Below are 24,454 nucleotides of genomic sequence, written 5' to 3'. Positions count from 1 at the left end.
ATATGTAAAAAATCATTTGTATTTTCATTTAGAATGTATATCATAACTTTGCAGTCCAAAAAAAATCACATAAGCTTGAGGTAAGTTAAAATCTTTTCACATTCCCAAAATAATTTTATGTATAACCTAAGACTTTATTGTTCATCTCTCTGATAATACATACAAATGCAAATAACTAAGAATCTGAATGCTCTCTGACAGATGGAATAAGGGAATTAAGGTTTAAAGCTAGCTTTTTCATGTTTACTTAAAAGAACATGTATTACCAGCATAGGCTGGACAAGATGACCCTCTGAGGTAATTTTCAACTCTGTAATTTTCAACAAGACTGTGTTTAAAAACTGGAGAGAGATGCCACTTTGAAGCCTCATTGTATATCTGGAGGCTTTCTGCGGTTTCTTTCAATTGTCACTTTGTTTTCTGTGTTCAGCAAACAAAATGAGTGGTTTTCTTATAATATGTCTCATTATGGTGGGCAAATTTTTTGACTTGTGTTCTAGGACAATCTTTAAGTTGTATCTTGTTTTCATGACCACTATGTTTTGCTTGTATAGATTTCATGTTTTCCTTTAGTGTTACTGCATTTTGCTTCTCTCTTTCTAAGTTATCCTTGACTTCTTTGCATTTCCCAGTCTCTCCTTTGTCTCTTTTGTGAGACTTGCCATCATAGAGTCAAGTTTTTCTATTCTGCCGATTCATTCTACTGTACAGGTCACAAATACAGGTTTCAAATTTTATTTCTTCAGCAACATCCTGCTATGGTTCTATTCTCTCTTAGGAATCCACAGGTTCTAGAACTCATCAAGCATTGATTCATTTTCTTTTGTCTTGCATTATTCATTATTTAGACGTGTTGGCTCTTCCAGTGGATCTGCAGGCCATGTTCTCTTCTGTTATCTTAACATATCTTCATCCTGTTGTTTTATCTTTTATAAGGGTCTTTAACTGAGTCTCTTACTCTAGAGATCTTGGATGATTTCAGTCTTTTTCCCCCCTTTATATTCCTCTTTTTCCCACTTTCTGACTCTTTTCCCTTTGATTGTAGTTTCCCTCAAAGCCATCTTAACCTCCTCTCATGCTAAGCAATTCACATTTCACCAGCCTCAGTTTCTCCCCAAACAACTTCTGGGGGAACAGATTTGGTCCTAAATGGGTGCTGGGATCTTTCCTTCAGGCTTAGTGGAGTCTGTCACACACACACACACACACACACACACACACACACACACACAGAGTCCTACCCCAGTTCCCTCTGTTTCACAGTTCTTGAGATGAGTACTATGGCAGCACAGACTGCTGCCACACTACTGCCGTAGCCACACTGGGAGGAGGGAGTGGTGGAATTGTGTTCTGTTACAAGCCATGGGTCAGCTTGTTCATCCTTGCCTATGTGGAGGGGGAGAGGAAAAGGGTGCTGAGAGAGCAAGTTATGGGTTATGGATTAGCCTTCTCTGCTGTTAGTTCATTCAATTGTTACCTCTTTGGGGTTCTTGGTGTCCTACACCATGAAGACAGCTAAAAGTGCTTATCTCTTAACTATGGTTCTTATTTTAGAGAAGTGTGAGAGATTGTGAAGATCATAGAAAATGTCTTGCTCTCCATTTCATTAATCACATGGTCTCCATCTTATTTTATGTCCAATATTTTAACAACATCACAGTGAGACTGTATATAGGTACTGCCCTATGCATCAGTATAGAGAGTACACAAACCAATGAAACCATGGCTCCAAGTAAATTTTAAAATGTTATATTTACTCAGCAAGACATAAGATTACAGGATTATAGATTTAGGGCCCAAATCTTCAAGAAGATCAAATACAACCCCCTCATTTTATAGGTGAGTAAGGCCCAAGGTTAAGTTTTATGCCCAAGGTCACACAGGTGTTAAAGAGATATGAACCCAGGTCTTTTGATTTCAGACCAGGGTGCTTTCCATTGCTTCTTGATATCTTAAACTATAAACTTGATTATAAAAGCTATGTAGGGACCAACTGAGATTGAGCAGTAGAAAGCGGCTGTGCAGCTCTAACAACTATTCCAGGTAAGATCTCAGATGAGTGCCAGACCAAGAAGTGATCAGTAATCAAAGGACTTTCCAACACAAGATCACAACCTATAGGCAAGTGACCAGGTCTGGGAAGGCTGGGATCTCAGAGCCAGTTTCCCGGGCATTATCATGTTGCTCTAAACCAAGAATGGAGATCTTGGAGCCAGACTTCAGGAGCAGAAAAGGGTCTTAGTGATGTCTCCCTAAATCAGAAAAGGGGAACTAGAAGCCAAACCCGAGGAATGAATGAGGGCCTGTGGTTTTCAGGCGCTAAAGAAGAGATGAGATTTCAGAGACAGAACCTAAGTGCAGAGTACTGAGGCACAGACTTGTTCCTTTCCAAAGTACACAGAGCCTACCCCTAAAAGAAAGTCCCAATTTTTGGAAGTAAGTATGGAAGAATAAGTAAAAAGAAAAGAAGAAAAAAGATAAAAGCTAGTATGTTAGGGATACTAAAGACACAAACCCAGAAGAGAATAACTCCAAAACACTACCTGCAAGCAAAGCCTCAAAGAGAAACGCGCCTTGATGACAAGATCAGTTGGAATTCCTAGAAGAAATGATTCCAGAACTAAAAAAAAGAGCTAAAAAGATATTAACAAAAGAAATGGCAGGGCTGTAGAAACGAGTTGGAAAAGAAATGAGAGGTGTTGAAGAGACTTGGAAAGAGAATTGCCAGTTTAGTACAAAAGATATAAAACCTTTATCCAAGTAATAGACTCCTTGAAAAATGGAAATGGACCAAAGAGAAGTAAGGACTACATAGGACAACAAGGAATATTAAAAGTGAAAAGGTTGAAAAGTTAGAAAAAAAAGATATAATTTATTTCATACTAAAAATAACTCAACTAGAAAACAGCATAAGGAGAGATCATTTAAGACCTTGGAATATCTGAAAGCCATGTCCAAAAAAAAAAAAAAAAAAAAGAACAGAGAAATCATAGGCCAAGAGTTTATGAAAGAAAACTGCCCAGAGCGTAAAGTGAAAAAAAAATAGAAAGAATCTACCTCCCAAAAGAAATTTCAAAATAAAAACTTCTGGGAAAATCATAGACCAAATCCAGAGCCCAAATCCAAGTCACATTAAAAAAAAATACTGTAAGCAGTTAGAGTTTAAGTGCTGAGAAAACCACAGTCAGGATAATACAAGATTAGCATCTAGTACTAAAAAGAAGTATAGTGCATGGAACATAACATCCCTAAAGACAGAAGATATAGACCTACAAGCAGGAATAATTTACCAAGAAAAACTGAGTAAAATCTTTCAGAGGAAAAATGGATCTTTAATGAAACAAAGGGCTTCCAAGCATTCCAGATGAAAACAAAAAGGTAAATAGAAGTGAACAATAAGGATGGAATTTATACGGATGAACATTCTAATGGGGCTAGGGGGAAGTAATGATACAAGTTTTCCATCAGACCCCTAATGTCATAAGAGTCATAGGAGTAGAATAAGATAGAAGCAGAATGGTTTTGTTATGTTTTGATGATATTAAAAGAAGTATAGGGAGGGGGAAAGGATACACTAGGGGAAGAGGGGAGGAAGGATTTGTAACTTATTATCTCATGAAATCAGGATGCGCAAGTGCATGTCTACATGAAGGAGAAAGGGTTTGGGGAGTAGGAATCACCTGAACCTCACAACCATTAGAACTGGTCAAATAAGAGTAGGAAACACATATACACACATCATTTGGTTAAAAAGTATAATCCACAACAAATGAATAAGAAATAAAAGATATTTGTAAAACTATTTTACCCAATTATACCCCAATAAAACTAATAGCTTAAGTTAACTAGATGAATATTCACAAAAACATTCAATTCCTAGATTAATAGAATAAGAAATAGAAGATTTAACAAGCCAATGTCAGAAAAAGAAACTAAACAAACCATAAATGAAATCCTAAAGAAAAAAACCACAGGGACCAGATGGATTTAGAAGCGAATTATAGTAAACAAAGAACCATTAATCTGAATATTGTGCAAACTATTTGCAAAAATAACAAAAGAAGTGATCCTACCAACCAAATTCCTTCTATGATACCTAAACTAGGGAGATCCAAAACAGAGAAATGATCACTCATACAAAAATTTTAACTAAAATATTAGCAAAGAGGCTACAAGTAATATAATATAAAAATCATATACTATTCCCAGGTTGGATTTATAATAGGAATGCAGTGTTGGTTAATATTAGGAATATTATAAACACAATTGACCATATTGATAAAAAGAACAAAAACCATATAATTACATAATACGTGGAGAAAAGATGGAGTTTGACAAAATACAATTCCTATTTCTGTTAAATAAAACAAAATTTTAGAAAACAGGACTAAATATCCCTTTCCTTAACACGGTAGATAGTATGTATCTAAAATTAAGAGCCAGAATCATATATAATGGAAATAAAACTAGATTCCAAAAAGGTCATGAAAAAGGTGAGGACGTCCATTATCCCCACTGTTCTTCAATATAGTGCTAGAAATGCTGGCTATAGAAATAAGACAAGAAAAAAAATTGAGGAAATAAGCATAAGCAAAGGAGAAACAAAACTAGTACTTTTTTCAGAGGACATGATGATGTTCTTAGAGAACTCAAGAGGATCAACTAAAAATCAAGTGAAACAATAAGTTCAGACAAGGTCAAGGATATAGTCAGTCAATAAGCACATATTATTTGCCTACTATGTCCTACACTAAGTGTTGAGGATATAAAAAGAGGCAAAAGACAATCCTTGTCCTCAAGGAGCTCACAGTGTAATTGGGGAGGCAACACGCAAACAAATATGTTTAGACAAGCTACATACAGGATAAGGAGAAAATAATTAATAGTAATAGATAAAATACTAGATAATATAAGATATACAATATTACAAATAATATGGTGTATATATATATAATATTATATATGATACTATAATAATACATGTAATAATAATAGGGGGAAGGCAATTAAGAGGAATTGAGAACAGCTTCTGGTACAAGGTGGGATTGTAGTTGGGATTTAAAGGAAACCAAAGATGAAGAGGGACAGTATTCAAGGCATCGCAGAGAGCCAGAGAAAATGCCTAGAGCTGAAAGAGGGATGTCTTATTCATGGAACAGCAAGAAGGCCAGCGTCACTGGATTGAAGAGTATGTGGCAGTAAATAAGGTGTATGAAGATCAGAAAGGTAGTCTTAGGGTGGGGGGACAGGGATGTTCAGAGGGGTAGGTTATAAAGGGCTTTGAATGCCAAACAATGATCTCATTTCATATTGTCTCCTCCACTATATGCCCTCCTTTATGGGCACTCTCTCTCACTTCAATCTCTCCCTGTCCACTGGTTGCTTCCCTGTAGGCTACAAGTATGCTCATATCTCATTCATCCTCAAAAAACTCTTACTTGATCCATCCATCCCCACTATCATGCTGTATCTCTCCTGCTTTTTGTGTCTAAATTCCTTGAGAAGAAAGCAAAAGCTTTCTTAATTTATTTCTCAGGGAAGACCAAGTAGACACCGCTCTAGCGTCTCCTGTGCTCCATCCTTCTACAAGGGACCCCAGAGAGAGCAGAGTACTGGGCTAAAATTATATTTACTCTATTAAATATTGTTAGTCTACAAGATGCAATTTTCAGGTTCAAGCTAAACTCCTAACGGCTAGTTCTTAATGGGAAAGGAGGGTCCCAAGCTTTATACTCAAGACTTGACTATTTCCCCACCCGATGCCCGTTCCACAAAGAACACACACAGAAAACAGGAAAGAAACCCACTTTTCCAAGTTGATAGCATAACAGAAATCAGAGTATGAAGGATAATATATACCAGACAATACAGACTGAAGGAGCTTTCCCACTGGAAATGAGGTATTTTAGCTCAATCAAGAGACAGCATCCCAGATTTCACCCAAATGGGATATTTCCCTGAAGCTCCTATTGTAGCAAGCTAGAGAAATGAATATGATGGCAATTGCCACCTCCTCTCATTGACGTCCTCCCATAGTCTCCCCTCGGCAACCTGAAGTTGGGTTGGCATTGTCCACCTTTTCTCTCCAAGATGGAAGCCAGAAGAGCCTGAAGAGAGGCAAGTGATGGAATTTCTCTTCTCTCCCTTCTTGCCAATTTGGCCCATGTAGGGGAAGGATACTGATCTCCACCAATGAGGATAGAGTCCTATACAAGTGGCCCTTTTAGCCAGGGTTAAATAAAGAACAGGACAGTGAAAGAAGACGGTGTTTAACACTAATGATGTATAATTGATACAATCTTCTTCCACTTTACCTGTCATCCAGTCCCCTATCACAGGTTCTTACCTTTCCTTTCTTCCTTTGGTTCCCTCTTCAAACACCCACACTCCAAAGATAAAAATTCTTCTGGTTTATTACTAATCCTTCTATGAATCAGACTTCTGTCTTAATCTCTACCTCTCCTCTGTTCCTGCCTGTTTCTCTCTTCTCTCTTTTTCCCAGTCAGTTTAAACTGATTTCTGCACCTAATTCTTTGTGTCTATGTGTAGGTGTGTTCAAACCTCCTTTGGTTCAGATACAAGTGAAGTTTATGTATTGCCTGCCTTTAACGCTTGCCTCCATGTTTGTATAGTTTTTTTGCACTATGATTATGTGAGGTAAGTTTCATCTCATTTTTCGCCTTTCTTTCCTAGTATATTCCTATTTTCCCTCTCTTTTCTACCTCCTTTTAAGATCATCAGAATATGATAAAATCACTCCCAGGCCCAATTTAGTCCCTCTATAAAGGGAAAGGAATAAACATTTATATGGCACCTACTATGTGCCAAGTATTGGGCTAAGGATTTTGCAAATATCATCTCATCTGATCCTCACAACAACATCCCCACTTATAGTTGAGGAAATTGAAGAAAACAGGGTAAGTGCCTTGGTCAGGGTAACACAGCTAGTAAATGTCTGAGGCTGCATTTGAACTCAGGTCTTCCTGACTCCAGGCTCAGTGCTGTGCCACCTTGCTGTCTACAACCCTTCTATGACATTTGAAGACATTCTGAAGAGATACTTGTTTCTTCTAACACTATTGCAACATAAATATTTCATCACCTATCATAGTCCCTTCCAAATGCTTAAATATAAGTGTACTTAACTTTTCGAGTTTTCTCTTCACTCCTATGTTTGTATTTCAAAGTATCTATAAGCATTGGTCTATTCATCAGGAACACTTGGAAGGCTGCATATCATTAAAAGTTCATTACTTCCCCACTCCAATCAATCCCCTCCCCCAGTATTATACTTAGTTTATCAGTTAAATTATTCTTCTCTTTAAGCTTTTATCTTCTCCCTTTTGAAATAACGTATTTCTATAATCCCTCTCCTTTCCTTGGTACTTGTACTCTTTCTTTCTGGCTTGCAGTATTTTTTTTTTTGATACCTAGATTTTGTCTATGCTGTTCCTGGGAGTTTTAAGGTTGATGTTTCTTTCAAAAGAGGTCAACAGTGGATTCTTTCTATTTTCACTTTTACCCCTAGTTCTAATAGGTCTGAGCAGTTTTAATTGAGCATTTTTTGAAATACTGTATCTACATTTTTTGTGGTCATAGTTTTCAGGTAGACTGATGATTCTTGGATTTTCTTCACTTTGACTTGTTTTCCATGTCATATGCTTCTGATGTGAAATACCTTACATTTTCTTAGTCTTATTTTTTTCAGACTTCAATTTTGTTCTAGCATTCCTTGTTGTCTCATGGAGTTATTAACTTCTAATTTCCGAGAAATCTGTTTCTTGATCAAAGTTTTCTAAGTTCTATATTAAAACTTTGGCTTTCTTTACTCAAGAGCTCTTGTTTCATTTATTTATTTCATTTTCAATTCTTGCCTCATTTCTTTAAGGAATTCTAGTATAGCTTGTGGAAAATCTATGATTTTACTTAAGGCTTTGTCTGTAGAAAAGGAAGAGTCATTTTATTCATCTGTGTAGCAAGGCGACAAGTGGATAGATCCTCTATACACCTACCGTGCAAATCTTCTTCAGTATCACATTCATCTAAAGAGATCTGAGGCTGGGCTTTCACTTCCAGGTTTCTGCTTAGCCAGCTAGTTTGTTCCAGAGAAGAACCAGCTATATTTCCCACAGCTTCCAGGACTTTTTGGGTGATGTCCTGAAAAGTAATCAAAGGGAATATAAGTGAAAAATAAGTTACTGGCAAAAAAAAACAAACCTTCAGTGTCCAAACTGGCCAGTCATATCAGACTGTACAACTGAGTTTTCAGTACTTTGGCGACTGAACTGTATACTATTGTGTGAAGATACTGGTTTTAAAACTTCTTGGGTACTCTGGCTTTTTGTTGGCAATGTGCTTCTCATGCACAGTACAGGAAGCAAAACTAAATTAAAATACAGATGGAAAGAAGTTACTACCCAATTATTTAATAATTTAGTCATGTTTTTGAGCCAAATATATAGCTTAGAAGAAAAAATCACAGCATAAAAAAAACACGGAATAGTAAAGAAGGAATACGCTATTTCAAATATCAAAAGTACCTGATAATACAGTAAGATGAATTTATGACCAAGAATTAATCAAGAATATTCAGTATGCTAGTAAAACAAAATGAAGCAAACATTAATTTAATTTAATTTGATATTTTAAGGGAATCTTTGGTAGAACATTTAAAGCTTAATGACCAAAAAGCTGGAGAAAAATTTGTTTCCTTTCTTATTTATGATAGATTTCAGAGGTGAAAAACTGGAAAACGTTATCTGCAAATTATTTGTGGTATATAATTTCTCTCTGATCTAATTAGAAGCAGCCGGTAGTATAGTAGACAGGACCTGGAGTCAGGAAGATGTGAGTTCAAATTCAGCCTTAGACACTTACTAGCTGTGTGACCCTGGGCAAGTCACTTAACTTTTATCTGCCTCAGTTTCCCTAAAGTGGGAATAATAATAGCAACTATCTCACAGAGTTGTTGTGATGATCAAATGAGATAATGTTTGTAAAAAATACTTAGTACAGTGTCTGGCACACAGTAGATGCTACATAGATGCTTATTCACTGTATCCTTCACTGCAATCTAAAATTAATATGCTAGAAGATGGATTATCATTCTACCTAAAATATTTCATAATTGATGACTGAATCCACATGAAACATTATATCCCACCCCCAAAGGCAAATCATTTTTGTAACAATACGATGTGGATTATGTGGACAGAATGGTAACAAAATGCTTTCCAATGAATATTTTCTGTTATAATTAATAGCAATGGAGGAACTTAAAATTAAGAGGATATGTTTTTCAAAATCAGTTTCTGCCCATGAGAACGCTATATTTTATGAGATACCCCGGCAATCTGTTAATGACAAAAAAGAACTTCTAGGCTAGTGGGTGGCTAAATTTTTCATACACATACCTGTAGGTCTTTCTGATCCTTCTTGCTTTCCAGGTTAGGCGTTCTTGTCACAAAATCATTGAGCATACTATTGAAAAACAATTCATTCCAAGTCAACAACATGAACATTTTTGCTGGTATGAACTATCCCCCAGTGAGAAATACCATGGCAATTTAAATAACCCGATTTGATACCTGAGGAGCAGAAAGTATCCAGGTGGTGCCAGGTTCAATTGTACAGATTCCTTTAATACTCCTAACAAGGAAGCAAAATTTTCCTGTAGAACTGAGACAGGGAGCCTGTTTAAAAAAAATCAAGATGTAACAGAATTCACAGAATATGGGAGGTTGAAGGGACTTCGGGGACCATTTAGTCCAACCAACATACCAAAAGAATCCCCATTATTATATAACTGACAAATGGTCTGCCAGCCTCAGTTCAAAGAATTACAGGGAGGAAAAAGTCATCGTCAAGACTAAATTGGATTCTTTGCAACTTCTATCCACTGCTCCTGGCACTGCCCATCAAGGCCAAGTAGTACAACTCTAATCCTTCTTTCACGTAACAGCCCTTTAAATACTTGAAGATAGTTGTTCCTCCTGAGTTTTTTTCTTCCCCAGGATAACCACTTCCAATTCCTTCAACCAATAGTCACATGACATGAACTCAAGGGTCGTCTTGAGTTACTCTCCTCTCTCTGGATACTCTTTAGCTTATCAAAGTCGTTAAGTCTAAGTGCTCAGAACTTTGAGAATAGCGGGATTATCATTTCCCTAGTTCTGAAAGCCATGTTTCTCTTAATGTAGCCAAAGACAGCACTAGCTTTTTGGCTGCTACATCATACTGCTGGGTCATTTTGTGCATATAGTCCACTAAAATACTCAGATCTTTTTCAAAGGACCTGTTGCCTAACCGTGCCTTCTCCATCTTGTGTAGTTAATTTTTTCTACCCAAATGTAAGAATTTATATTTATCCCTACAGATCTTCATCTTGGATTCTGACAATATCATACAGTGTGTTAGCAATCCCTCCCATCTTTGTATCACCTGCAAATCTGATGAGTATGCAATCTATGCCTTTATCAAAGACACTGATAAAACTGGTAAACAGCACAGGACCGAATACAGATGCCCAGGGCATTCCACTGGAGGTCTCTTGCCAAGTTGACATTGACAATCATGATAACTCTTTGAGTTGAGCCATATAACAAGTTCTGATCCATCTGATTGTATTAAAGTCTAGCCCATAATGTTCCATTTTCTACACAATATGAGATACTTGATCCATGACATCGTTTATCAAAGTCTTTGCTAGAATCTGGGTAAACAATATTCAGTAAACAAGCATGTTCCTCACTTACTGGCTTAACATTAGAGAGAATATGGTTAATAACCATGCAACAAAATGAAAAAGAAAGGTGGGGGAGGTGAAAAGGCTATCTGATTTATTTTCTTGTCCTTTACCCTCAAATACAATATATGCTCCACTATAACACAGTATAGAAAAAAACACAAGAACCCAGCTTAGCCTCTTACTACTGTGTTACCTAGCACAAATCAGTTCACATCTCTGGGCTTCTCTAAGTTTCTTCTTTTGTAAAATGAAGGGTTTGGATTTGATGAATGACAAGGTCTCCTGAATCTGAAATTCTAGTTCTAAGATTTCCATTCCTAGTTATCATGAAAAGCTATGCTGTTCCAATCCAAAATATAGTGATAAAAGACTATAGAAGACTGGAGAGGTTATGAAGGACTTAAAAAAGCGAAGTCCTTGTTTATGCAGATGTAATCACGACAGGAGGAAAAAAAGAAGCTATCATCTGTTCCAGAATCCTTTCTGAAAAAGTAAAATGCTTTTGTGGTACTTCAGGCCAAATGTCTAAAGAAAGTGGCTATGGAAAAAAAAAAACCTTTGTAAGATAGAGGAATATTACCTAAAGCCTACCATAAGGAATACTGGCAGACATATGGAAGTGAAATTTGACTGTCTAGAATGACACAAAAAACTGGCAACTACTACGTACCTGCTGAACCCAAATTATTTTTTGTGATCAGAATTAGAAGTATCAATAATGTTAGCCCAAAGGTCTATGAAGTATTAAGTCTTCTCTATCTTCACCAAATCTTTAATGGTACTTTTGTTAAGCTCAACAAGGCTTCAATTAACATACTGAGAATTATGGTACCACACACTGCATGAGATTACCCAACCTTGAAATCTGAATCACTGTACTTTACAAATGTGGTTATGGCACGATCAAGAAACAGAGAATTGCCGTGAGGACCAACCCTGACATACTGCGCTTTTCTCAGCAACCTAAGGGACAAGGACAACTCCAGGGGACTCACGATGGAGAATGCTATCTTCATCGAGACAAAGAACTGCGAAGTTTGAATACAGACTGAGGCACACTACATGCTCGCCTTTTCTGCTTCTCTTTTGTTTTTGTTTTTGGGTTTTTTTTGTTTTTTTTTTTGGTTCTGTTTCTTCTTTCTCATGATTCATTCCATTGGTCAAAATTCTTCTCCACGACTTGACTAGTGCATAAATTAATTCAATGCGAAGTTATACATGACAGTTATATGATACTTCATGCCGTCTTGGGGAGGGAGGGGGGAGGGAGGGGAGAAAAAACTGGAACTCAAAACTATGTAGAACCGTGTGTGGTAAACTAAAAATAAATAAAGAAATTTATTAAAAAAAAAAAGAATAAGTCTGCTTCTCACTGTAATATTCATTCTCTCATTAATTGTGAACCAATCAGAGTTGATTACTACCCTCAGGAAGAGCCACTCTTCCAAGGGCATATTAACTGTGAGTCAACCATCATGAGGAGTCTTTGGCATTCAAGAGTGCCACTGACGTCTTCTATTAATAAAATACTAGCAATATTAATAAAACTATTAATGACCACAAAAAAAAAAAGAAACAGAGAATTGCCTTGACTGATAACGCTCTTATTGCAAAATCTCTCAGTAGAGATGGAATCATCTATCTCTAAGACTTGATCCATGAGAGGTATACTGCTGGAAAGCATTTCAGAGCTGCCAACAATTTCCTGTGGTCCTTCAAATTATCTTCTTCATGGGATAGAATGAAGAAAAAGACTACATATCTCATGGAAGGTACAGATACTAGTAATTGAAAGACCAGATGAAAAGGCTTATTAGGATAATGAATGAAAGGTCTCTACCATGATTATTTTTCTAATGGCCTATTAATAAAAATTCTTGTGATAAAAACAAAACAAAAAGCCAAACAGGATTTTATATTTGATTCTAGAGGTAATAACTGGAAGTCATTGGAGTTTATTGATCAGGAGAGGGAAGGGTGACATGGTTAGATTTGCATGTAAGTAAAATCTGTTTGACAGCTGAGTGGAGAATGACTGGAATGGGGAGAGACTTGAGGTAGGAAGTCCAACTATAAGGAATCAGGAGTAAGTTAGACACTGAAGGCAACCAGTCCAGAGAATTTTGCTGTATTATCAGCATATGTTTCATTTAATTCAGCAAATATTTAAGTGCCTACTATGTGAAAGGCACTGTGTTAGGTCCTAGGGATATAAACAATCTAACAAGGGGGCAAAACACACAAGCAAATAGCTATGATACAAGCTGAAAAGCATGTTGGACTTTAAGTGAGAACAGAACTGAGTTAGAATACTGCTTCCAGGATTTAATAGCTGTGGGACCATGGGGATAAGTCATTTAACTAGTCTGAATTTTTGTTTTATACTTTACAGTCTCACCTGTATAAGTAATGATGATATCTTACAGGATTATTAAAAGAATAAAATGAAATTGTATGAAAAGTACATTGGACTATATAAATGTTATCTCTTATCATCACTATTATTAGGAGATTAGGCTGGAAAGATAGGCTGACTTCAGACGAGGGAGAGCCTTGAATGACAGAATCAGAAGATCACACTTAATTCTTTATTTCTTCTCCCAGCTTTGCTATTGACTTTCTGGAATTCAACATCATGCCTCAGTCAGTGTTTCACCTGTGAACTTGGCTCAGCACCTTCTCACCCTGGAACATCCCTTCCCCCTGCTGGCCACCTTCTTCCATTGGCGAATTTCTTCTAGGACCCTCTGTTCTGGGGACTGGCCCATTTGGGACTTGGCCATTTCATTTGGCCATGCTTTATTCTCCACCTAGATGTGCTTCTGACTCTCTAGACTCTACCTCCAGGCCTCAAGCTGCCTTTCCACCCTGGAACTTCCTTCAACTCCTAGGGCCTTCTCACCCTCTAGACTTCATCATCATGCCTCTGGCACATGCCTCCTGCCTCTCATTTTTCAGCTCCATTTTGTGTTATCTTCTGCCGTTAGAAAGTAAGCTCCTTCAGGGAAAGAACCGTTTTCTTTTGTGTTTGTATTCCCAGGGTTTAACAAAGTGCCTGACCCAGAGTAAGCCATTAATAAAGGCTTGCTGCCTGCCTTTATTCTACAAGAAGTAATGAGCTACTGAACATTCTAAGAAGAGTAATGCAAAAGGGAAAAATAAATAATGTAAGAACATTAAAAATGAATATTATATAGAGGACAATGAAGAGGTGGGGGGTGGGAAGGAAGTGTCTGTGAGGAGGGGGCAGTGAGCAAGATGCACCAGATAATCAATAAACTCTGAAGAACAACAGGATTAAAAGATATCAACAAAGAACTGTATGATGGGAAGAAAAGACAGACTGGTCATGCAGAGAGGGTGAGTCACAGCAGGTAGACTGCCAGATTGCTCCATTGATACTCTGAGAATGCCAAGAGAAAGCAAAGAAGGATCCTAACACATTAGACAGCCTCCCTGAGATGAACCTATGACAGAACATGGACAAAAGTCACACAGGATTGGAAGGCATGGATAGGTTACAATCTGTGTCACTGAAAATATCTTCTGAATCACTGAGATCAAAGATAAATCTCAGTATAAGGTAATTAATTATTCATTACACTGCTATCACCACTTTGCCTAAGCAAGGTCTTTTTGAAAACAGATTATTTTTTTAATAGATGGAGGAAAATCTGTAGATCCTGGATTAAGCACTTTCTCTGAGCTGAACATACCTTTTAAAATAGTCTTTCTATAACTAACAAACCAAAGTTGAAGCTCACATAAGATAATAGCTGATATTTTATGTTGTACTTTCTGGTTTACAAAGTGCTTTTACTTATATGATCTTGGGAAGGCTTATTATGTAAATAAAACTTTATAATAACAACTGCTCTTTTTCCCCTATTCTTATAAGTGGCATTTCTAATAAGCATTTTTATAGACATATTTTGTTATTGTCCATTTAAGGTCTTTTATTTAACTTATTTAGTCCTCAGTTTTCTCTTCCATAAAATAATAGAGTTGGAATAAATTTACTACAAAATACCCTTCAGTCACTGAATCCTAAGTTCCTTTTAAAAGAACACCATATTAGGCCAGGCCTCATAATAAATATTGCTTGTGTGTTAGCATATACGACACAAAGCTTAAGTCTCTAGTGAGGGAAAGTGAAATCATCTGACTTGCCTATGTTTGGAGAAGTAATGGAGATTTCATTTGGATAAATTCCAAGCCAAGACTCTAAATTAGGAAATAAAGTCATATTCACTACTAGATGTTAGTGTAACAGAATCTGTGATTAGGGATCACTTGATCAAGAAAATTACAGAAACTAAAAACTCAATTACCTTTGAAGGTAAGTGTAGCTGAAATGCAACACAGGGATATCCACTAGAGATGATTTCTGAAAATAAACACAAGAAATTACTGTTATTCAGAAGAAAATAGAGAAACAATTTTTAAATGCAAGGAATGTGACAGCCATATATCTTGTTAAATAAGAAAAATCACACTTCACTTATCATTTCATAACTGTTCAATAACCATATATTAAGCATCTATACAATATTTACGGTAAGACATTGGTTTCTTGATGCAGCTTCCCTGACCCCAACACTGCTTCCTTCGCCCACACAACCTGATTGGCCTCAGCTTCCTGGATGCAGCTTCCTAGTCTGGGGGCATAAAAGGTGCCAACCTTGTATAGTCAGGTCTTTTCAGACTTGTTGGGTGCTCCAGAACACATATGTCACTGCACCCTGATGACTGACTAACAAGACATGTTTTTAGATAGAGAGATGAAGGGGAACCTCACTCAGAGAAGCTAAGTGCCCTTATATCCCTGTTGAATATTCTTACTGTATTAGATTGAAGTAAACCTCCTCTTTTGTTAAATGTTGTGAGTGCCTGGTTTCATTCCAGCATCAAACTAACAGGGCAGTGGCTTAGAACCAATAGTGTGCAAAGCATTATTATGGCAGGCAGACAAAGACAAACAAAATATTCCTTCTTATAATGTAAAAAGGAGATCAAGAAAATTAGAAATATCAAGGGGACATTTCATGTAAAAATGAGCATGGTAAAAGACAAAAATGGAAGGGACGTAACAGAAGCAGAAGAGATTAAGAAGAGGCAGTAATAATAGATAAAAGATCTATATGGGAAAGATACTTAACATTACCTATAACCACAATGGTATGGTTACTGATCTAGAGCCAGACACCCTGAAGAATGAAGTCAAGTGGGCCTTAAGAAGTATTGCTAGCAACAAGGCAAGCAGAGGTGAAGGAACTCCAGCTGAGCTATTTAAAATCCTAAAAGATGATGTTGTTAAAGTGCTGCACTGAACACGCCAGAAAATTTGGAAAACTCAACAGTGGCCACTGGATTAGTTTACGTCCAAATCCTAAGGAAGGGCATGCCAAGGAATATTCAAATTACTGAACAATTACACTTATTATTACCAGCAAGGTGAAACTTCAAGGCTTCAGCAATATGTGAACTGAATATTACCAGAAGAGCAGGCTGGTTTTTAAAGAGGCAGAAGAACTAGAGACCAAATTGCCAACAGTCACTGGATTATGGAGGAAGCAAGAGAGTTCCAGAACGCATCTGCTTCTGCTTCACCGACTTCACTAAATCCTTTGACTGTGTAGATCACAACAAAATGTGGCAAGTCCTCAAAGAGATGGAAGTACCAGATCATCTTATTTGTCTTCTGAGGAACCCATGTGCAGGCCAAGAAGCAATAGTTAGAACTGAACATGGAACAACTGATTGGTTTAAGATTGAAAAAAGAGTATAACAAAGCCGTATATTGTCATCCTATTTATTTAACTCATATGCAGAGTACATCACGTGAAATGCCAGGCTGAATGAATCAAAAGCTGGAATTAAGATTTCTGGGAGAAATATCAACAATCTCAGATATTCAGATGATACTACTCTGATGGCAGAAAGTGAAGAAGAATTAAGAAGCTTTTTGATGAGGGTGAAAGAGGAGAGTGCAAAAACTGGCTTGAAGTTTAACATTCAAAAAACTAACATCTTGGCAACTGGTCCCATCACTCCCTGGCAAAAAAAGGGAAGAAGAAATGGAAGCAGTGTCAGATTTTATATTCTTGGGCTCAAAGATTGCTGCATGTAGTGACTGAAGCCAAGGAAGGAAAGCTATGGCAAATCTGGACAGCATACTAAAAAGCAGAGACATCACTTTGCCAACAAATGTCCATAGAGTCAAAGCTATGGTTTTTCCAGCTGCAATGTATGGCTATGAGAGTTGGACTGTAAGGAAAGCTGAGTGCCACAGAATCAATGCTTTCAAATTGTCATGCTGGAGAAGACTTTTGAGAGTCCCTAAGACAGTGAGGAGATCAATCAGCCAGTACTTAAAGAAATTAGTGCACACTATTCACTGCAAGGTCAAATACCGAAGCTGAAGCTTAAATACTCACATAACAAGAAGATGGGACTCATTGAAAAAAAGCTTGACACTGGGAAAGACTGACGGCAAAAGAAAAAGGGGACAGCAGAGGATGAGATAGATAGGGTCATGGAAAGGATGAACATGAACTTGAACAGACTTTGAGAGATAGTGGAGGCAGAGTGGCTTGGAGGGCTATGGTCCATGGGGTCACAAAGAATTGGACAGGACCGAATGACTGAACAAGAACAACAGTACATTACACAAATAAATGTAAGGTGATTTGGAGTGGGAGAGAAGCTTAATAACTGGGCTGGGTGGAAGGACGGAGAAATTAGGTAAGTCTTCATAGAGGAGGTAGTATCTGAGTTGAGGACTGAAGGAAAAGAAAGACTCAAAGAATTTAGGAGGGAACGCTTTCCAGGCATGAAAGAAAGCTAGAGTGAATACAGTAAGATGAGAATTAGGTTGTTGATTTCAGGCAACAGCTAACAGTCCATGCCCAGATCTGCAACTAGAATATATGAAATACTGATGGAAAGGCATGCTAGATTGTGAAGAGACTGGAATGTCAGGCTGAAGATTTTGTGTTTTATCTTAGCAGCTAGAGAGAAACACTGAAAAACACAGTGAGCTCTTTGTCTAAGTACGATTATTTTGGCAGGTAGGTCACTATAGTTTTGCAATATGCTCAATGTTTGTCACACAGAGATTGTATTATTCTTGTGACATCCTGCTGTGCTTGTGACATTCGAATACTCAATCTAGCCAGTGGGGCAATTCTCAATAAAAAGAAAGAAAGGTCATTTGCTGAAAGCAGAAGGTAGGAACACAGCAGAGAACTTGGGAAGAGGAGGTTTGGAATAGCTACTGTGGAGAATGAGGAAGAGAATCAGAGGTCAATAAAAAGATTTCTATGTAGGAATGAAAGCCGTTTGAAGTTAGGTGACATGAGCTTGTACTGGGGATCTAGTCAGCATGGTTTCTCATGAATTACTCTTGGAATATTTGGTGGCTTGGAAGACAAAATGAAGAAGACAGTATGGAAGGACAAGTTGGGATTGAGGATAAGCAGAGTGTAAACACTGGAAGGCCAAGGGTGCATGGTATCTAAGGGGAGAAGACAGTATTTTGCTGAATTATTTAACTATAGATTCAATTATAGTCAAGACTGTGAAGCTAAGACTAGAACAAGTGTGGTAAATTAGGAGAATAGTAGATTAATGAGGGACCAAAAGTTGTGATAAGGATGAATTTCATAAGCAAATTTAGGAATAAGAAAGGATAAGAAGACTGATCAGTGAGAGGTGAAACAGTTTTGGGTTATTGTGAATTCAAGATGTCTAAGGTAATATGAAAATGGTGGTTAAATGAGCTGAAGTCGATAGCCAGTGTATTCAGAGGCATCAATGTTAATATTAACTAAGAACAAGGGCAGGAGTTAGGGTAATGAGGCAGATATTGTACTCATTGAATCTGGAGGTCAGTAAATAGCAGCAAGAATCCAGAAAGCATAAAAACAAATGGATGGAGTGAAGTTTAAAGGAAGCCAGGTGGTTGAGCAATAGCAGTGGGAGAATAGAAGGGGCAGTGTGGAACAAGGAACATGCAGATTCCTGTTGTCTGAATTGTCCTGAGGACTGGAAGAAAAGAGCTGCCAGTTCTATGGTTCGGCAAAGAATGAAGTGGTGCTTTCAGGAGTAAATCAGGTTTCAGTGAACAATGGATGCTTTTAAGAATTGAGAGAAAAAGATTGTTCCAAAATTGAAAAAGATTCATGTTTCTGTAAAAATTAGTTTTTAATATGAAAGATAGCTCATACACACTCAGATGTTCTATAATGTGTTCTCACAATACCTTCATAATTTATGCGAATTTTAGCTTAATTAGAACCTTTAGGAGAAAGTGTCAAGCAACAGATTTAAGATTTGGTTTAACAACCAAATAGAATGTAATGAAAATTCTGAGTGTTTATTACAGTACTTTGATTGAAAACCACAAAATCCACAAACAAAATAGATTACTTACAGGGGAAAAATTAACAAGTAGGAATACAGAAAAGCTAAAATGATCCTTAATGAAATATTTTCACAACACTGTAACATTTTTCAGCACCTCAACTGAATAATGGAAACACTTAATGACATTAAATACCTTTCACACATGATTCCAAGAAGACATGAAATTCAAACAAAAGACATTTCTAGTTTGGACATTTTTTAAAATGCAGGATAATTAACTTGTCTAAGTTTCACTGTAAACAAAATGGAACTCTATGCCAGGGAAAATTTAAAGACAAGTTTCCAGAGATGACAGACTCCTAAACGTATCAGTATCATGTGCATTACCTCTTCTCCTTTGATTTGTGCTGGTTTCTTGACAACTTCTTTCACTAGGTACAATATTGTGTCAGTTTTCAACGAATTAAGTGAAGAAATCAAATCTACAAGAGTTAGCTGAGAGGTACTTGCAGCAGGGACAATCTGTAACAAAACCCAAGGGGCATCAGAACATATCCAAAAAAAGAAGAAAAAAGTGAAAGGGAAGGAAAGAAAAACTTCTTATTGATATAAAACTAAATAAATAACATGCTAATAAAATCCAATTATAGCTTCCTAGATGAGAAAGGTAGTTTTCTTTATCTCCTCAGTAATTGGTCCTCTGCATCTCAGACTATGATACAATGACCACTTGCCCTTTCTGGTGGACTGAATGGAACTCACCATATACAACTTCAAAACCCTCTAGTGATGACTAATTTTTCTGTATTCTGGTTGGTTTAAGGCAAATGTATGTCGTTAAATTTATGGCTAGTTTCTTCTTATAGGGAATCTCAGTTCCTTCACCAATTGTTTTAAGCTTAGTTTCTTTTGAGCAGGGGTTCTTAATCTTTTTTGTGTCATGGACCTCTTGGCAATCTGGTGAAACCTACAGACCCCATCTCAGAATGATTTGTTGAAATACAAAAAAATAAAATGTATAGTACTAAGAGGGAAATCAATTATACTGAAATGCAGTTATCAAAATATTTAAAAACAAAATAAATTCATAGACTTCCTCCTTTAGAGATATGTTGTTTCTTGGTGGTTAAAACCATTATCATGCAATTTCTCTGCATCATTACACCTCCCTCCAAAGGGACAATAGCAGATCGTCTTCTCTTCCTATGATAAAAGCCCTGACTAAGCTCCTGTTAGACTGCCACCCATGGTTCTTTCCAGGTTGAACAGCACCTTTAATTATCAGCTCATCTGAAGGCTGAAATGATTGGTTGAAATTGCTTATTGATAGATCTATACCTCCCAGGTTCTGTCAGTGTATCTTCCCAATCCTCATTCCCCAACTTCCAGTCCCTCTTCCCAGAGAATGGTCTCTCAGAATTTTATTACTAAAAAAATTGGACTAGGGACTAGACCTGAGATATCATTGATGTAACCAACTCCCAGATGAGGGAGCTCCCTCTATCAATGAACAATCACACCTTATCTGTAAGTATTAATAGTCTTAGATCAACACAACGACAACCACAATTCTGGAGGACTCAAGATGAAACTTAAGAAAAACACGCTAGCCAACTCCAGACAGAGCACTAATGGACTCAGGGTACAGACTGAGCCATGTTTTGGGAGCTAATGTAGGGATTTATTTTGCTTGATTACATATCTTTTTAATCGGTTCCTTTTTTCTTTGTTTTTTTCAAGAGTTCAGACAGGGAGGTGGGAAGGAGGGAATCTATACTTGAAAATAAAACTGAATTAAAGAAATTTAAAATAAAAAAAAATTAGTTTTAGATAGTTGCCTCTAGAACACTGAGAATTTAAGTGATTTTCCCAGGATATGAAAAACAATAGACATTAGAGGCACTTCTTCACCCCTCTCCCACGTGATGAGGTGGCCTTTTCCTCATCGAGTCTGACTCTTGCCCCCCCCCCACCTCCCATCCCACTGCAGTCTCTACCTGTACCAGCAATCCCATTCCTTCCCATCTTTTCCAACAGACTGCCTCCTCTATTATCCCCACTCTATCACTTTCAATCTCTCCCTGCTTACTCACTCCTTCCTTACTGCCTACAAACACGCCCAAGTCTCCCTCATACTGAAAAATTCTCACATGATCATTTCATCCCTGCCAACTATCTCTCTTCTGCCCCTTGTGGCACCTTTCCAGTTTTCTTGCATTTTATTTCCTGATGTACTCTCTGATCTACCATTACTCTCCTTGTTGTTTCACAAAAAAGACACTGTATCTCTTGGTTTTGGGCATTTTCTCTGGTTGTCCCCTATGCCTGGACTGTTCTCCCTCCTCATCTCTGCCTTCTTCTCCCTCGCCTGCTTCCTTTAAGTCCCTAACTTCAGTGGGAAGCCTTCCCCAACACTTTTTAATTCTAGTGCCTTCCCTCTTCTAATTATTTCCTCTGTATCTTGTATATAGCTTGTTGGTACGTATTGGTTTGCTTGTGGTCTTCACCCATTAGATTGTGAGCTCCTTGAGGTCCAGGATTGTCTTTTGCTTCTTTTTGTATCTCCAGTGCTTAGCAAAATGCCCAGCATATAGTAGGTGTTTAATAAATGTTGACTGATTGACTTGAGCCTAGGTCTTACTGGCTCTGAAGTCAGATCTCCACGAACTATGCCAGGGTGGCTAAGATTTTTTTTTATAGAAAATGTTTTCACATGGAGTAATAATACAGTTAATTATCATGATCAGTAAGAAAAAGGCCAGTATCTCAAGTTCCATTGTACAGTACTTCTTTCAGACAGGTTTTGACATTACTTCTTCCACGAATTATTTAGCTTTACCTTACTATGATGCTTGACTTTCTTTCTGCTCCACACTGCTGCAACTGCTGCTGTTAATTGGACCCCAAGCTGAATCCCCAGAGGGTTCAAGAAATCTAAAATTTTTTGTCTTATGGTCTAGAAAATAAAAAACGTTATTATATGGTAAATCATGATAAATATTATCTTGTGAAGATCTTTAAAAATTCTCTGCCATTGTAGGGTCTCAACTCTAAGAGATTGCTGAGAAACCCAACTCAGTCTCCTCTCTACTTCTCAAATCACAGCCTTGAAGATAATGCTGGAAATTGAAAACGGACTATCAGTCCAACGGTCCTGGGAACTTTTGTTTACTAATGTGGGAGCCCAGCAGAGGGGCAGCTATGAAAGAGAAAAGATCACTTCCTTTTTCCTTTCCTCTTTCACCCCAACAGATCTACTCTCAATTTATAAGATACAGCTAGGAAAACTCAGAACAAATGATGACTAAGCCCATTTGAGAGAGATCTATGTGAACACAAATACCTTGATTCCAGTTTTTTTGAAGATTTTCTAAAGAACTGGACATTACACAACTGAATTGTGATATTCTTTGTGATAACTTGACTTCAGTCACATTCATCTCAAATTTAATAATATGCAGTATCATGGCAACTGCAGATGCTTCTCTGACTTCCTGTAATATGGAATGATGATAGTTTGGCCTACGCACTAGGAAGGTTTAGAGTGCCCTGGACTATAGTATATTGACATAGCCATGATATGAGTACAATAAAAGAAATACTAACATTTGTTTAAACAGACTCATTTAAAAGTAATTCAACATCTTATACTGAAAAACTCAGAATGAATGCTACAACAACATAAAATTAATGGAGACTGCTAACTAAATATCCTTTAGACAAAATATTTTCTCTTTAGGGTTTCTTGCTTAAGGGAATTAGTCCTTGAAAGCTCAAGACCTAATCAAAGAAAAGACTATGGGAATACACTGAGCCAGGTGATTCCAGAATGAAGTGAATAAGTCCCTTAGAAGGAGAATAATGAGACAAAAAAAAACAATTAGGAGACGTGTTCCTGTGATTGGGAGGAGGGCACATTTAAAAGTCAGTTCAGGCACAAGTCAGAGTTGACAGGTCAGATGTGTATACCGTCTGTAGAGGTATAGAAGGGGAGGGAGAGAAAGAAAGAAACTGATAATGTTTTTCCAGAGCAATAATGACTCAAAGCAAAAAAAAAGTTAGAGAGAATTAGATTAATACAAATTCCCAGAAGCAAAGGAGGATTTATACCAGGAAATCCAGCTAGGCAATGAATAATCAACAGTGGTGGAGTAGGGTGGGGTGGTGAGCAGGATTGTCTAACCACTCCTGTTTGTCTCTACACTATTGTTCTTTCTCTGGGGATGATTGCTCCTCAACCGCCTCCTTCCAAGTCCATTTGTAATTAAGTACACCCAGACAGCTAGGTGGCTGGGTAGATAGATTGTCTGGAGTCTGGAAGACTCTCTTCCTGAGATCAAATCTAGCCTCAGATATTTACTAGTTGTGTGACCCTGGGCAAATCACTTAACCCTGTTTGCCTTAGTTTCTTCATCTGTAAAATGTACTGGAGAAGGAAATGTCTTTGCCCCAAGAAAACCCCAAATGGGGTCATGAAGAGTCGGACATGACTGACAAACAAATGAACGACGTCAACATCTAGACTGGCAAAGGTCTGTGTTTAACAGTGTTTATAAAGACAAAGTAAATGTTTAAAAGAAAGCTATGCAGTCCTGTCTGCAGCCAGAAGGAAAGGATTTAGACTTTCCACACAGAAGCTCCAGAGCGAAAAAGGGATACAGGATTCCATGTTGTATGTAGTCTATAGGCTAGGGTTGGGTTTTAGCAACTCTCCCAATGTTCCTTGTGCCTAATAGCAACACTTTCACAGATCGGGCCTCTTTTTTGGGGGTGACTTTTTCTCTCTACTGTTCCCACTTTCCCAACTCCACATGACTTCTCAAAGGATTCATGAGGTCAGAAACTGGTTCCTGTGTAGCCATGATTTCAGCCTGGAGTTTTAAAGATAGGAATAGGGGTGGGGTGGGAGGAGTAGAGTGGAGCCAAAAGACAAATAGTGTGGCCTATCATTGGCTATTGTATCGAATTGCTCCTTCTACTGTTCTAATGGAAGATTTACCACACAAACTTCAAGGGGAGGGGAGTCTTGGTCACTGGCTCAATTCTAATTCAGGGCTCTAAAAATTTTTTTTTAAAGGAGAAAAGCAATAAATCAAGAGAGGGAAGAAAGAAGACCAACATTTGGAAGTGTTTCTTACTTTGGTAGCTTTAAAGTAAACTAAAGATGATCCTTTTGAAGATCCAAAGAAATCAGCTTGTCTTTTTTGGGTTTCTTCTTTTCTAATTACACTCCACAGAAGTGACATGGTGTTAACAATTCGAGGTAGTTCTTCCAAAATGGCATTCTTGGCATTTCTCAAGTTGATAGGGTCACTTATAGAAGTTGACTAAAGAAGCAAA

At 37.5% G+C, this 24,454-nt stretch overlaps 1 protein-coding gene across 1 annotated transcript in view; it reads right to left on the bottom strand.

The window, feature by feature from the left end:
* Positions 1-24,454, bottom strand: part of DOP1B (DOP1 leucine zipper like protein B) — a 135,048-nt gene that overhangs the window by 23,433 nt on the left and 87,161 nt on the right. The window contains exons 21-27 of the mRNA XM_036744782.1: positions 24,253-24,441; positions 21,954-22,070; positions 19,502-19,636; positions 15,079-15,134; positions 9,588-9,692; positions 9,414-9,480; positions 8,013-8,157 (exon numbers count right to left, since the gene is read on the bottom strand). Coding sequence (XP_036600677.1) covers positions 8,013-8,157; positions 9,414-9,480; positions 9,588-9,692; positions 15,079-15,134; positions 19,502-19,636; positions 21,954-22,070; positions 24,253-24,441 — 814 coding nt within the window. The remainder of the gene's footprint in view (positions 1-8,012; positions 8,158-9,413; positions 9,481-9,587; positions 9,693-15,078; positions 15,135-19,501; positions 19,637-21,953; positions 22,071-24,252; positions 24,442-24,454) is intronic.

This window comes from Trichosurus vulpecula, chromosome 2, assembly GCF_011100635.1.
Source record: "Trichosurus vulpecula isolate mTriVul1 chromosome 2, mTriVul1.pri, whole genome shotgun sequence".
NCBI classification, from domain to species: Eukaryota; Metazoa; Chordata; class Mammalia; order Diprotodontia; family Phalangeridae; genus Trichosurus; species Trichosurus vulpecula.
This window is presented reverse-complemented; position numbering and strand designations above follow the sequence as displayed.